The following is a 14,674-nucleotide window of genomic DNA, read 5'->3' as shown; positions in this document are numbered from 1 at the left end:
TAACAAAAAGCAACGTCTTGTGCTTTTCAGCAGGTGTAACTGACTTACAAGAAATCTTAAAATGATCATTTCATTTATAATAGCCTTACAGGCTTAATATAAGCCTGGACAGGGGCAGAGCAATGCACACAAGAAACACAAAGAGCCATGACATTGGATATGAGGGGGAGCAATCGAACTGATGAATGGACTTCTTTGTAACTTGTCATGGGACTTTAGAAAAGCTCAAAAGATAATTCTCTCTTCCTCAACAGGATTTTTGGAGCAGACCTAGTGTTTTGAGGTAGCAAAAACACTTTTAGAGTACTTAAGTGTATATTTTGTAGCTGGAAAATATAAGCATATGTATACTTTATACCAGACTATCACAAGTACTTGCTCAATGAAGAAAGAAAAAGGTGAGCAAACACAAGAAGGAAATAGTTCTGCCTTTTCCTAAAAACAATAAAAAGAAATTGAGTTATCAATTTTTCCTCCATTAGTGTTTTTGTGTTGATCAGTTTGGCTCCTTCATAAAACTGCTACTAGTGTAATCCTACTGGAAGACGACCGTTGAAAACCAGGTGAGAGGAGTTTGTACAAAGATAAACAGAAACATAAAGCATTTAGAGTTAAGGTTGTACATGAGTGAGGGAAATTCCTGATCACCTGCCTACTGATCACCTGCCCACTGATCACCTGCCCACTGATCACATACAGATACTACATCATACTCTACGTATGTATGTGTGTGGATTTACAAAACCAAAACTGTGTGTTTATCCAACATTAGACATTGTTCCAAAACAGAAACACTCACTTTAGCTTTTTTTGCTAACCTAAAATGTTCTTGATGTAGAAAGTGTGGACATATTTACCACAGAAAGCATAATTGCAGATCGGTGGGCAGTGTGCTGGGAAGTCACAGCAAAACAAACGGACGTTTGTTGTGTCAGGACGTTTAAATCCATCTGCTCATATGTTAAACCCCTACCAATATGATCTGGACCATCACCCCCCGCAGCGCTTCACTAAACACAGCTGCAAGTTATAATTTTTTTGTAAATTTATAGTTTTTAGTTTCTTTTGTTGGAAATAATTTAATGGCTAATAACGATTAACTCACTGTGTATTCCAAAGCTTTGAAACAATTCCTGCACACATAAATAAATGTGATCGGAATTAACCCAGTCTGACTGTTTTGCATGCTTGCGACTGTGTCCCAAGACATTAACAGACCCACTTTAAAACACAACAGTTTGTGAAGGGGTCACCTCAGAGTATTTTCTGCCTATGCATTGGTTGTGCATGTTGGTGCAACACTGTCTAAAATGTTTGTTAGGAAAGGCAGCCACATTCACAGACAAATCGGATGCCCTGATGGGTGAAAAATATCCGAAGGCCCACAGACTCATCTTTGACTTGTATAGACAGGGACAGCAAAGAGGCACAAAAATGTATAAAGGCATTCAGTCAGTAATGAGCTCATTAAGGTAATGCCATTCATCATTTAGTCAGTGCCCTTGTTCCCAACTGTGTATGGGCCTGGCCTCTCCTACTGCTCCCTCACTGAAGTCTTACTTAAGACTCTGATGACCAGGGAGGGCCCATATGCTTCGGGTCTACATGCTACACATTTATTGCAACCACACGAGACATTTCGTCAGTACGCATTTGTGTCTCTTGGACGAAGTCTAAACCACAGAGAGGGACTTTGTCGGTTATCTGCCAACACAAAAACACTCGGGTGCATCTGTCAGTCAGAAGATCAGGGGCCATGATCCCAGAACACTGAGTGAATGTGAGAGATATGACTTAAGTTGAGGAAACACGTGGTCTGCAGGTATCTTGTGAAAAAAGAAATACAATAACTGTAGAGGCAGGCTTACTCGTGTCCAGTGGTCCTAAGACTATCCACTCCAGAGATCGTTGTATGACAAACACTGAACATTTATTAAATTCCACGAGCACATTTCTCGTAGTGATTCCACAGTACACGTTCACATACTATTTACACCGAACAAGTGAAGAAACCACGTCCCTTCACAGCTACACACTTAACTTTCCACCTCTACCTTGTTGCTCTCAACAACCTTGTAGTCGCTTTCTTCCGTTAGCTCCAATAGCTGTCTCTGTTCTTTCCAGTAGCTGAGCTGCACAAACTTCCGTAACCAACTTTCTATCTACATTGTTTCCTTGACAACTGGTTAAACAAACTTAAAAAAGGCAAAAAACTTCAAAAGGCCATGTGACGTCATTGATGGCATCATCAGTAAACTTACACATACAATTCTTAATCTAACTAACCTTACAATACACAACAATGAACAAATACAGAGGAAACACTGGTTGGCTCTTACAATAACATTCTTTTCAAAGCAAACGCACTGTTCAAAAACAGTTTTCTTGTTGTCTCTACACCATCAGAACTTTGGTAGCTTGGGTGGTTATATATTTTCATGGTTTAAAGTTTAAGCCACATTAGCACAACACTAAAAGGTAACAGGCAGCACTGTATCAAACACGTTAGCCTCTGCTGACCTTGAGTTTTTAACAATCATTACTGAATGTGCCACGTGTCCCATTCACCACTAAGCTGAAGCCATCAAATGTTAGAGGCCAACAGGGTCTACTACAGACCCCTGTATCCTTTAAATTTCTCTGCTACCTCACAACCACATCCAATGGCTTGTAAATGAATAAACAACGCATGAAACTATTAAAACAATGACTAGGTTAAGGAAGCAAGTGTTTTGTACCACAGTGCTAGTGACCTATAGGGAAATCAAACAATCCTGCTTCCCTTAAAATAGTCTTTGGCCATTTTGTCATGTTTCAAATAATGCAACAGTGGGTGGGGTCAGCTCTGCAACTCATTTCACGCATGCCTTCCCACACTGCATCCGATCCAACTGACCATGGATACCATTACTGCAGGCACCTTTGTGTGTGCCAGCTGTTTTGGTCTGGTTACTTTTGAGCATGCAGTACATCCACCCTACGAGCAAAAACTATTGCTCCAAAAAAATGATTACAACATGCTCCACAAACAATTATTACGACAGGCTCCACTTCTCTCCACTGTCTTACTAAAGTTAATTAAAGCTACAACTTTCTTGAAAATTCATGTTATGCTCTGCAAAGGCCAACAGGATCAACAAGTTGTATGGCTTTTGAAACATTATGACTCAGCTTTGAGGCCAATTATGGCTGCGTTAACCAAGGTTTAAATATGAATACCCACTTTCATATTTACAAAACAAAAGTACTCTACAATGTGGGGTTAAAACATGAAATTGTATGCTATCTAAGGGCAAAGAAGCTCTCAATGGAAAAATGACTAAAAACCATTTCCAGAAAAGTGGTTATCTGTACTGAGGAGGAAGTACATCAGTGGGGGTTTCATACAAGGAATTACTGCTCATGTCACCTAGCAGTGACCTTTACTTGTCACATGTGTGAATAAAAAAAAAAAAAACCCTATTTTTTCCAATAGTGTGGTAGTATATGGATTATGTGGCATGGTCGATAACAGGAAACAAATTAACGTATACGTTATATACATTGGCACTTCTGTTAGGGAAATAATAAACAGTGTTGACTGACAAACGGGGAAGAATTTACTGGTCTCTGAAAATCTGCATACCTTTGGTAGCTCTTTGAGTTGGTTGGCATCGAGTAGAAGCTCTTCCAGGCTGCGGCTGTAGCGGAATATCTCATCGGGGACCGTCTGCAAGTTGCAATGTCGCTTGTCCACCGACTCGACGTGGCGGTTGCAGCGCCACAGGGGGATACACTTCAGCATGTCCGGCCGCCGTGGGGGATTTGGTTGCCGGTGCTACTAAAATCTCCGCATCGGAGGGTGAAGCAAGAGGGAAGGTCGCTGGGTGAGAGAATGTTTTTAGGGAACTGGCTCAAGCAAACGTCAAAACACTATGTTCCCACAACAATGATGAACAGGGGGCCGAAATCCAGTTAGAGAGAGAAAAATAATCCCCTAGATCTGTTAGCGATATTCCCAGTTTCTGTTCTGATGTGTTCAAGGACTGCGTGGTTCGTCCAAGCGTCATCCACCCCGGAATTAAAATGAACATAAACAAAGCGTAGAACTTCCACTTGGCTGGAGCGTTTCCTCACTTCTTACAATCCCCTTTTCACACACACTGACTCAAGTTAGCTTGTTTTGCTACCATCCCCACCACCATGCCTATATCAAACCGAATCTCTGTCGGGGCTAGCCGAAAAACATACAGCCAATGACCCAGCTATGTAGAAACGTTGGAGTATCGCAGTCATAGGTAGCGGCTGCAGATACAACCACTTGCCCTGGATTAAAGATAAACATCTAGCGTTAGTACAAAATAGCTAAAACTGCCCACGGAGCAACTCAGCAGAGATTAACCCGAGTCTTGCTGCGCAGGGATGTGCTTGTCCTCACCGGCTGAGTTGTTAGCAGGCTAGTTACCGTTAGCTAATGTTGGCCATTAACGCTAGCTGACTGAACACCTTTGTGGCTAGCTGCCGTTAGCTAACACTAGCCTCACGAAACCTATGGAAGATACCTTTTTGACCGATTAACTGTTTGCAGCAGTAACATCCCGAAAGACGTCAATGGAAGTGCCCAGTGACTGCTCTTTTACTGCGACGTAGGTAGAATGCCAGGGGCGAGAACAGGAGGTTTAGCAACAGACGTGTTTCCCTCCCCTAGTCGAACCGAGGCAGGCCGGTTTGGCGTGTGGGGGGCTGGGCTAGATTTGAGCTGGAACACCGCCGCTTTGCGCCTCTCCAACGGTGCAGTAGCAGCTACGTTATATCGCCACCTAGCGGCGAACACCGGTTAACGTCAACTAAAGCACATTTCACACCTGCACATTTTTTTTCCCTTTCTGGAAAAGCATAAAGGTCTTTTTGAACCATTATAAATTGTCCAACAAATCGTTCAACTGTTACTTTCTTCATCGCCTAAAATCAGCGGTGACGGAGGTACGCAAGATCAAAATTTAAGTGAAAGTGAAATTATTTGCATATGCTCTAACATTTATTCTGAGCAACGAATTACGAATATTCCACTAAGAAAACAATGTACTTGAACTCGATGCTGTTAATATGAAAGTATAATTCTAGTGCAGATTTGTTCCATATGAGCCTCATAACATTTCGGCAAAAATATGAAATATTAATTTAATTTAACTTATGTACGGACTAATTTATGTAAGGCTATGTACGAGAACAAAACTTCAAAAACTATGTTTCAGAAAATGGAATTAGCAATATGATCAACATTTGACTTCTATTCAGAAACTAATATTAAAATTTAAATTGAAACTGTCTGTGTGCAAATATACAAATAAAAATATACAAATAAAAATAAGGTCAAAGATCTCTGGTAAAGTTCGAGTGCATCTTAAGCACTTTATTTAATCCCTAGCACGTGGCATTTCTATAATAAGACATTATCATTTATTTGTTGATTACGGTTTTTATTAAAAATCGTTATATCCAAAGCTGTCAAATCAATGTCGATCCTTCTGAATTGCAGTGGACTAAAGTAACAGCATGGAATGATACAAGTAGAAGTAATTCAGATGTACTTACATACGTTACTAAGTAAAGGAGTTCATGTATTTACTTTCCACCTCTGGCTAAATTAATACTACTGTTGTGTGGATTTAATGTAGTCAATCCCCAACTGACATAACAAGAAAGCACTTGTCATGTGCATGTAAGTAAAACACTTGAATACTTCATTATTGTCCAAACTCCTTAATAACATGTAAAATATTAAATGTTTATAAACTATATTGTCAATATAAATCTAATATATTGTCTATACTGTACAGATCTACTGCATGTGTGACCATCATGGAACAGGGACCAATCTAGTTTTAGGAAGTTTTTTGGATTTAAGAAACCAAACACAGGATGTCGCACATTATATACATTGTAATCAACCTAGATGCAAATTTGTGAAAAGTGAAGCAGTTTAAAAATGATTATAAACAGAGCTGCATTTGCAAGGAGTTAAAGTGGTCGCATGTACTCCTCACACTAACTACAATATAGGCAAGTTATCAGTATTTGCTTAGTCTCTACCAACTAAGGCCTTATAAGATGTTTGAGTTGTTCACTCCTTGTACAAACAACCAAAGCAGTTGGTGCCGTGAGAGTGTTTTAACTTGGTAATCAAATGCTCTGTCATGCACAAGAGAAGTGTTTAAAAATTTATTCCAAAAGAACCCTTCTTTTACTACAATTAAAACACAAAAAAATAAAAGCATCAAACTTCAGTGAACAAACAATAAGCTTTATTCGTATAAAGGAAAAGTGTTCACATGGCCAGGCAATTTTATGAAAGGGGAAAAGAAAAAAAAAGAAAAAAAAAAAAGAAAGAAAGAGCTAAAGCAGGAAACCCTAAACTTTTACAAGATCAGATTACAAAAATGGGGAAAACATGGGGAAAAACAAAAAAATAAAAACAAAAAACAAAGGAGTCTTCACAGCTCACAAAGCAAAATCTGACAGAAATACTTTAATGAATCCCCCAATGAGGTGTATTAACATTTATATCCACAGCGATTTAAAAAAGAAAATAAAAACATAATTACAAATTTCAGAGGCCTGCATTTCTACCTGCAGTGACAGGCTGAAATGAGTTCAGGCGACAGGTATGAGGATGGGTGCTGGTGAACCATTTCAGAAGCTTTATGCAGACAGGTCACTGCTGTTGAAACGGTCTTGGTCGTACACCTCTGCGACAACTTTGCGACCCCCGAACCAGCGGTCATTGAGGGCCTGGATAGCCTTGTTCATCTCGGAGGCCATGGAAAACTCTACAAAGATCTTGACAATGATATCTGCATCCTCCTCTTCTCCTTGTTTTTCCTGGTAAATGATGACTCTGTTGACCGAGCCAAACTTGCCACACTCTTCTGTCACCTCACCCTCCAGGTCGTCATCAATGTCCTCTGGTCCGACCATATTTCGAAGCACCATAACTGTGGACTGGAAAGGAGCAAAGATAGCATTTCATTAGTAAAAAGATACTTTTGTAATTTAAATAAAGGGTACAAATGAAAACGTTTTTCTAAACCATCACTCATTTCCCAAATCTCACCTCTGATTTTCTCAACAGTTTCTGCATCACCATATGTCTGGCACTGCTGCCTGAAATGCTCATGTGTTCTTGGTCACTTAACATCTCTTGGCCGGTACCATCCTGAAGCATCTCTTCTTTCTCCTCCTTCTTCTCTTGTTGGTTGGAACCACCAGCTTGATTAGACAGGACTGGTGGTGATGCTAGTACAGGGTTCACAAGACCAACCTGGGGAAGCACTGGTATAGGGGGACGAACTGGAGTCACACCTTTTGAGGGAAAATAAGCAGTCAGTAACATGGGCTCTGTAAAACAATACCTTTATACAGAGAATCTGGTTCTGTTGCTGGTGCCAGGCGATCAACACTTCTAGTAACAGCTTCTCCCAAAATCAATTTACTTTTTTTTTAATTTACTCTTTTTTTTTTTTAAATATGTAAAGATAAGGGTTTGACTCCAAGTGATGGGCAACATTAATTTAGTTCTAAATGAAAAGCACAGACTTCCAGTCAAAATGTTCTGTTACATTATAAGAGCTGTGAGGGCTATAGCAGAATGAAATTTAAAACAAGATTAAGCAAACTCAGATGCTATTGAGATTGTTCACGTGACATCATAGGATCACACAACACCTTGCTTTCACTGTGTTGGATGCATTCCTGATGTTTAACATAATCACACATATCAGGGCAGTCAAAATCTAGTAAATCGGTTGGCTCGCATGTCAGAACGCCGGTAAACATGGAGAGAATACCACTGTGGTCCTAATAATTTCACGAAGGACACGGATCAGCACTGCCACTCTGAGCAGTCTGCACTGCTTCATACACAGCAAATTGTGATACACTGTGGGCAGAGTTGGAAAAAGTACACAACCAGTTCCCTACTAATGAATAAAACAAATACTCAACACTTTATTAATTACAAATCAAAGCCATGAGTTTACAGAGGCATAAATCAAATATTAAATCCTTTAAAAGGATCAGTGTGTGTGTAAAGCTTTACTTTTAAAATAACTCACTTGAAGCAAAATTAAGATATATTAAACTGCTCTCACCAATATAAGTACTTTGTACTTACCTGTAATAACCCCGGGTGCCTGGGCAGCCATGACAGCCTGAGGTATTCCCATTTGCTGACCAAGAAGTTGGGGCGCAGCTAAAGCCCCCAATACAGAAGCGCCAGCTACAGCCTCCTTGAGAGAGCGGGGCCGAAGACATTAGGTAAGGGAAACACACAGAACACAGCACAAGGCACCACAGTCAATGATCACACAGCATAGCACAAAGTGAGCTGAATCTGGCCTCTCTTCAACCACAGTCAAGGTCACCAACCTCATTTCAGTACAGATTTAGATCCATCAACAACAATCACTGACTACTTTAGCAGGTCATAATTAAGCAGCAGAGAAGGTAAAACATGTTCAATCATTAAACATACTAACAGAAACAACGGTCTAGTTAATCATTGTGACAGTTCACATTGAAAAACAGATATCAATGTGTCTGTGCTGTGCTTTCCCCTAATTAATAGACTGGAATCTTATCTTATGCAACCAGTTAATGGGAGGAACTTAACATATGCACTTATATTGCCATACAATGTACTGCTATACAAAGTACTGATTTATAGCTTGTGTGCATAAATTGTGTTTTGAACACATACAGTATTAAAAAATAAATAAATGAATAAAAATCATACTCAGAATGCCTTGTATTTTTGGATGCTTACATTGTGTCAGGGCATCTACAGTTTATGTGATCTCTATAAACTGGTGTTCTCCCAGTCACCTCAATAAAATTCTGTGCCCATGCTATCTGTGCTTTTGTGTCAATTCTAGCTAAATCTGGGTTATAATTACCTGGAAGGCCATTAGATCCCTTTGGAAGGGATTCATACTTGCCTGGGCCGTTATCTTAGCTGTGGCTGCCGCTGCAGCCACAGCTGCAGCAGGTGGCAGACCACCAGGGGTTGTGGGGGTCAGTAGGGGCATGGGCGGAGTCACTGCTTTGCCCACCCGTAAGTACTGACCCCCCAGGTCAAAGAGGTTCATAGAAGACACAGCGTCCAGGGCTGACTGAGGCTTTTCATACTCTGTAAGGCATTAAAAATATTCATTAGTAGCAGAGCAACTATAACACAAGAGCACAGGTGAATAGGGGCTTTTCAGCTCACCAATAAAGCCAAAGCCTCTGTGTCGCCCTGTAGTGGGGTCTCTGGCTAATGTGCAAGACTTGATTCTTCCGAAGGCCTCAAACACACTCTTGATGTCATCATCAGATAGGTCAGGGTGGACGGATGCCACATAGATCCGGTTAAAGGCACGTGCCTCCTCTGCCAACTGGTCAATGATGGGTTGTGCCTGACCGATGTTACTTGGCCGCCCAACCTATAGCACAGATCATATCGCCAGGGCTACTGAGTAAGGGATTTATAGTACAAGCTGGGAACGCACTCGAAGGAAAACTCTACGCCCCTGCAGCACTACCTTCCGGCAGCCACCAAGGTGAAGGTGAAGCTCCAAGTTCAGTAAAAGTCACTCTCTAAAAAGGCATTGCACCTTTCAAGCCAACATCATTCTACTATCCTCATCTTTGCCACCAGGTACTAAATAGCTCAATTAAAAAAAATAAATAATAATAAAAAAAAAGCTAAATTAACAATTACTAAATTTATTTAAAAAGCCTTCACATAAAACATGACCAAAATAGGAAATTAAAGTAAATATAATTTTTACAGATTAATTTTATATTACATGTTCACAATTAGACTGGCAATAAAACAAATGGGCTCTCTTAGACCCAACTGTCAGCTGAGCACGAATACATAACCAAAACCTGAATACTATTACTTACATGTAAATTAGCCAAAGGCTCCATTGCAATGTAGCACAAAATATTACTTTTGTTACAATATGGAAATTTGCAACCTGGCAAACTATCAAACAAAAAAGCACAACTTCATTTCCATTAGATTTGTGTGCCTAGCTGAGCTGGTGGCCACACTGAAGGGGGAACAAAATAAACACTAGGGGTAGCTACTCTGACAACCCTATCCATTTAGCGAAAGACCTCCCTATGCAAGACAAGTGTCTAAGAGGGTCTAGGATCTGTACTACAGATGGGGCGGCCAAGTAACACCACCCAGGCACAGCCCATCATCAGCACACCATGGACAAAGAGCAGCGCCATGTGCCCCTGGGCATCCTAGTGGAACTTGTCACTAAAACAGCCTTGATGACAGCATAACACACAACACAGACAGTACACTAAACATAGACACGCACCTGATTATCAACAGACACAGACAAGTAAAGAGAGAGAGAGAAATTAGTTAAATGAGTAATTTTACAAGTCATTTAACCAACCTAAAAGCAGTTATTTAACATACGCTTGTAACCCAAATGATGGGATTTGACTAAACTGCACTTACAGAATTGAGTTATAAAAAAAAATGAGTCCAATTATTTTCCCGTGTCCATACTGTTTGTTCAGTTACAGACAAGATTTTGACAGATTCACTTATCTCAAGACATCTTACCTTAATGTTTCGCCCCCCCAACATGACAGAATTCATCTGCTCCAGAGCCAGCTGTGCAGCCTCTGGCACATCATACTCCACAAATGCAAACCCCTGCAGAGTGAGAAAAAAAATGAAACAATAAAAATCTACAATTGCTTATGAGGGTGATTTTGTGAAGATAAGACACAGTGGAATAACAGAATTTCCATCCTATTTTATTACTTGTTAAAAGATAATTACCTTGTGTTTCATTGTAACAGAATCCCAAGACATGTCAATGCTCTTGATTGGGCCAAACGGGGCAAAAGCCTGTCTGATGGTGTCCTCGCCAAGCTCATAGTATATGGAGCCGACATACACTCGACACATGATGGCTAGAGCACGTTGCCGTTGAGCTGCCACCTGCCAACCAAGAAAAACATCATGTTAAGCATTAGAGAGTAAAAAAAAGGAAGACAAAAAACACGCACACAAATAATAAATGTGTATTTTATACTGTGCTTGCTTCCCCCAAAATATTTAGAAGCCAATTCCAAGTTAGGGGGGTCTGGACAGGTAATTAGGATAATAATGGGATACTGTATGCTATGGTCATAACCTTTTTTTAAAAGCATGTATAGCAATTATAAAATATTGATAACCACTTTTAATTACAATATGGCCACTATTCTGTTACTACTGAGCAAACATATGGAGAAAAACACACTGAAGTGATTGACATGCACAGCCCTGACAAGTATTTTGGCTTCAGTAACTGACCTGTAGTCCAGGGATGCAAGTAAGGTAACAAAAGTAATCTTGGAGTTCAAACGAAATCCATACAAAGTCTTGATGAAAGCATTTCAAACTTTCTTCTCAAGTCTAAGGGATGGGAAGGTTTTACCATCCAAGGTTGCTGTGTTTTAATAATGTGTTTAAGTCAGTTTACTTCTGTTAAAGCCATTCTATTACCAACAAAATATAACATGTGCCTAATTCATGACATTATTTAAACAAAACTGACAGAAAAAACTTTTCTTTGAGATGGCCAAAAAGATCCCTATTCCAGCAGTTCTCTCATTTTGCTCCAGTAAAGGGATTGCTATCCCTCTTTTGCCCCATGCCAAGAGATTTCTGTTTCTGAATCATGCAAAGGCATATTTTTAAAAAGAGGCGTGACTTTTCTCGAATCCATGATCCCTTAACAAGTTCTTAAAAAAAGTCTTAACTGCCAAAGAGCTTCAGCTATCTTCCAGTGAAAAAAAAAAGAAAAATAAATTAATATATTATGTATATATTAAAAAAATAATGCAAATGTTCCCATTTTGATTTAAAAGCTTCAACGATCCTTCTTCTCACAGACATTGTCACAGGTACACTAGAAGCAAAAAGCCATGCTGTCTTACAAAATATGCGTTCTTTATAATAGATTAAAATGGCATGGGTTGTTGCCAAAGCAACGCGTAAAAGAAGGGTAACAGTCCTTTTCCATTGGGAATGCGCACAGAAAAAAAAATTTAATAATCTATTGACCGATTGTAAAGGTGAGAGAGGATCTCCAAAGCCCATTGTCACTGCTGCCATCTGAAAGACAGTAAAGATGAAAAAAGTGCTGAAAAGTAGGTTAGATATCCCTTAGCTTTGCTTTTTCAAAAAGGTTACTGCTTTGCTAGATAGACAAAATTTATTAAGACCTCCCACTAAACAACATACAGCTTGGGGAGTATCCCCCCCTATCTAAATCACTAATCACCACACAGCAATAAACATAAACAACCCCTTTATAACTGCAAAGCATTTAACATAATAACCAATGGCTTCAGGACGATCTTCATCTGAAAAAGAGCAGAGGCAAAAGCAAGGGCATATGGTCTACACGTTTTTTTTTTTTTTTCACTGCCCGGGGTAGAAGGTAGCATGACTTCCAAGAGCTAATTCCAAACAGACAACAGATGTCTGAATTTGTAATGTATGGAAAGGTTAAGATAATCAGAATAGAATAAAGACTCAGAGGTTACAAGCGCATTACAAACTTTGTTGTTTCCACATCTCACCTGCAGGTTAGTAAGCTGCTGTTGCTGATGGGCAATGGTCTGCTTCACCAAAACACTCTTAATGCTTTGTTCCATGGCATACTTCTTTGCCTGGAAAGGAGAATGGGCCTTAAAACAAGTTCTCAAATGAACATATTTTTTAATTTTACTAAGGCTAAAAAAACACATGCTGAACCGCATTCACAATCTTTGCTCACTTAGCCTTTATAAATGGGTAAGAAATCGTTCTTCAGGGGGAAACAATAAAAATAAAAATCAAGTACGTATTGTTTTCACGTATTCATGACATTTCAAAGTTGCAAGTTACTGGATAAAGCTGACTATAACCTGAATACATGTCTATATAAAGCACCTATTAACTTTAATCACAGTGACATAAAACAGTAATTACTTAAAAATAAGAGTACATTTGTGCAGATAGTGTATGTTAGGTGTTTCATACCCTCTGAAGAGCCTCCTGCTGCTCTGGGGTGAGAGGCGGCAGGCCAAGCTTTGAGCCTGTGCCCTGTCCATTCTCCATCGTCAGAGCTTCACCTCCCTGCAATTCAGGAGCAGCAATTTATACAAATAACTGAGACAGTGCCTTAGCATTAACGCGTGCTTGAGGAGAAACACCAACTACATTCCTTGTAAGCAAATCCCTGTATTTAAATCAAAATTTACATCGCCACAAAGAGCACAGATTATTATTAAAATGCTAGCATAAAACGCTACAGGACATACACCCGGATTTAAACCAGGTGGGACCAGACGAACTCCTTACCTACGCAACCCTCTAATCGCTGGGTCCACCAGATTGAGACAGGAAAGCCCCCAAGGGGAAGAGGACTGGTGGGGGGGAAGCTTTAACAATTCAACAAATTCTAGAGAAAATAAAAAATGCCTTCAGACTAACAAAGAGAGAAATAGGCATCTAGAATTATTTTACATTGCAGTGTAAAGACAGCCAGCCCGTTTTAGTCAGCTAGGTACAAGTGAGTTTGATGAATCCCGGAACATACGTTACATTAGCTAAAAACGTAGCAATAACAGGCTAAGGTTAACCCTTAGCCGAAGGAGTTTTATCTTAAATCGGTAAGAAAATGAACTCCGATCCCGTTTTTGTTACAGGACGATAAATTTAGCTGCACATGTATTCCAAACGTACTAACGTTACATTATTAGGAAAGCCCGTTTTCTATTTAGCTGACTATAATGTTTGCTATCTTTGTTGATAGCAATAAGCTAGGTAATGTTAGCTAACGCTAGGCATTCATACCATGACGCGCCAAACTGTATTTCCCCCTATAAGATGCATTCGCACTTTACGCTCATTTAGCACGATTTGATTGTTTAGCACGGTTACCTCGTATTAACTTAAAACTGACCACAAGAGCTAGAAAATTAACATGACTCATTATCAAGGAATATATTTACCGCAGTCTCTGTAACCGCCATGAAGCACACCTCGTTGGAGAGGCCCTCAAACCACAATGCTCGCGAGGTCTTCACGCATAAAACGAAAGATATCGCGATGATTTAACTCTCGCGACGCTAGAGTGAGAGAGAGTGCAGAGAGTTCCGTCTTTCTCGATAAACTGCGCCTCTACTGGAAAGCAGCTGGAGGAGATGGTAAAAAAGCTGCAGTTCTCTCGACAGTTTCCTAACTACCCTAAACATTTCCAGCAACTTTCATGCTGCTGTCAACGCAGGGATATCAATACTCGCATCACGTCAAGTCCGATCCACGTAATTTTTGTCATTAATCGATCTGTACACCCTATCCATTTTGTTCTACGCATGTGCAGTAAAGCAGTTTGGTTAGCACGCTTTTCCGAATGATCCATATGAAAATACACTTACGAAAACAAAGCCCATGTTTAATGTAAAAGAAGTTATTCACTACTTTAAATAGGTTAAGCAAATAAACCTGTATCAAACTACTCTGACATTTTACTTACTGCGGGATATTTGTTGTTTGTTTCATATTTTCTCAGACATTTAATGTTGAAGGTCTTTTTACTTGTTTTAAATAGTTTTAAATTTAATTGATTTTGAAAGATTAAAA

At 39.7% G+C, this 14,674-nt stretch overlaps 2 protein-coding genes across 28 annotated transcripts in view; both read right to left on the bottom strand.

Moving 5' to 3' along the window:
* scrib (scribble planar cell polarity protein) overlaps window positions 1–4,721 on the bottom strand; it is a 65,727-nt gene extending 61,006 nt beyond the window's left edge. For 12 of the 23 annotated variants that reach the window (XM_067486177.1, XM_067486181.1, XM_067486188.1 and 9 more), the window contains exon 1: window positions 3,626–4,720. In XM_067486177.1, coding sequence (XP_067342278.1) covers window positions 3,626–3,784 — 159 coding nt within the window. In that variant the 5' untranslated portion in view covers window positions 3,785–4,720. Of the gene's footprint in view, window positions 1–3,625 lie in introns of all 23 variants that reach the window. The other 11 variants (XM_067486182.1, XM_067486185.1, XM_067486187.1 and 8 more) reach the window with 3 other exon arrangements.
* A 1,541-nt stretch (window positions 4,722–6,262) lies between these two features.
* On the bottom strand, window positions 6,263–14,176 carry LOC137104654 (poly(U)-binding-splicing factor PUF60-like). Of its 5 annotated transcripts, XM_067486160.1 has the most exons (12): window positions 14,044–14,176; window positions 13,391–13,490; window positions 13,070–13,165; window positions 12,628–12,717; window positions 12,107–12,157; window positions 10,835–10,996; window positions 10,613–10,705; window positions 9,248–9,461; window positions 8,934–9,166; window positions 8,153–8,267; window positions 7,094–7,341; window positions 6,263–6,981 (listed from the first exon to the last, which is right to left on the bottom strand). In XM_067486160.1, the coding sequence occupies exons 3-12, from the start codon at window positions 13,145–13,147 to the stop codon at window positions 6,682–6,684; spliced, it is 1,584 nt and encodes a 527-aa protein (XP_067342261.1). In that variant the 5' UTR covers window positions 13,148–13,165; window positions 13,391–13,490; window positions 14,044–14,176; the 3' UTR covers window positions 6,263–6,681. The 5 variants fall into 5 exon arrangements, with proteins under 5 accessions (XP_067342261.1, XP_067342260.1, XP_067342262.1 ...); XM_067486159.1 differs by lacking the exon at window positions 13,391–13,490 and having other exon boundaries at window positions 14,044–14,164; XM_067486161.1 differs by lacking the exon at window positions 13,391–13,490 and having other exon boundaries at window positions 8,976–9,166; window positions 14,044–14,164.
* Between the last annotated feature and the right edge of the window lie 498 nt (window positions 14,177–14,674).

Source organism: Channa argus, chromosome 19 (assembly GCF_033026475.1).
Source record: "Channa argus isolate prfri chromosome 19, Channa argus male v1.0, whole genome shotgun sequence".
In the NCBI taxonomy this organism is placed as follows: Eukaryota; Metazoa; Chordata; class Actinopteri; order Anabantiformes; family Channidae; genus Channa; species Channa argus.
Note: the sequence above shows the minus strand (reverse complement) of the source record. Positions and strands in the feature narration are given on the sequence as shown.

Excerpts from the sequence above, each read along its gene's own strand:
- LOC137104654 (XM_067486159.1), bottom strand. The coding sequence starts at position 14,064 with ATGGCGGTTACAGAGACTGCG. Across the intron at positions 10,706-10,834 it reads CTGTTACAATGAAACACAAG|GGGTTTGCATTTGTGGAGTA; the intron begins GTAATTATCTTT and ends CTCACTCTGCAG. Across the intron at positions 7,342-8,152 it reads GGCACCCGGGGTTATTACAG|GTGTGACTCCAGTTCGTCCC; the intron begins GTAAGTACAAAG and ends TTCCCTCAAAAG.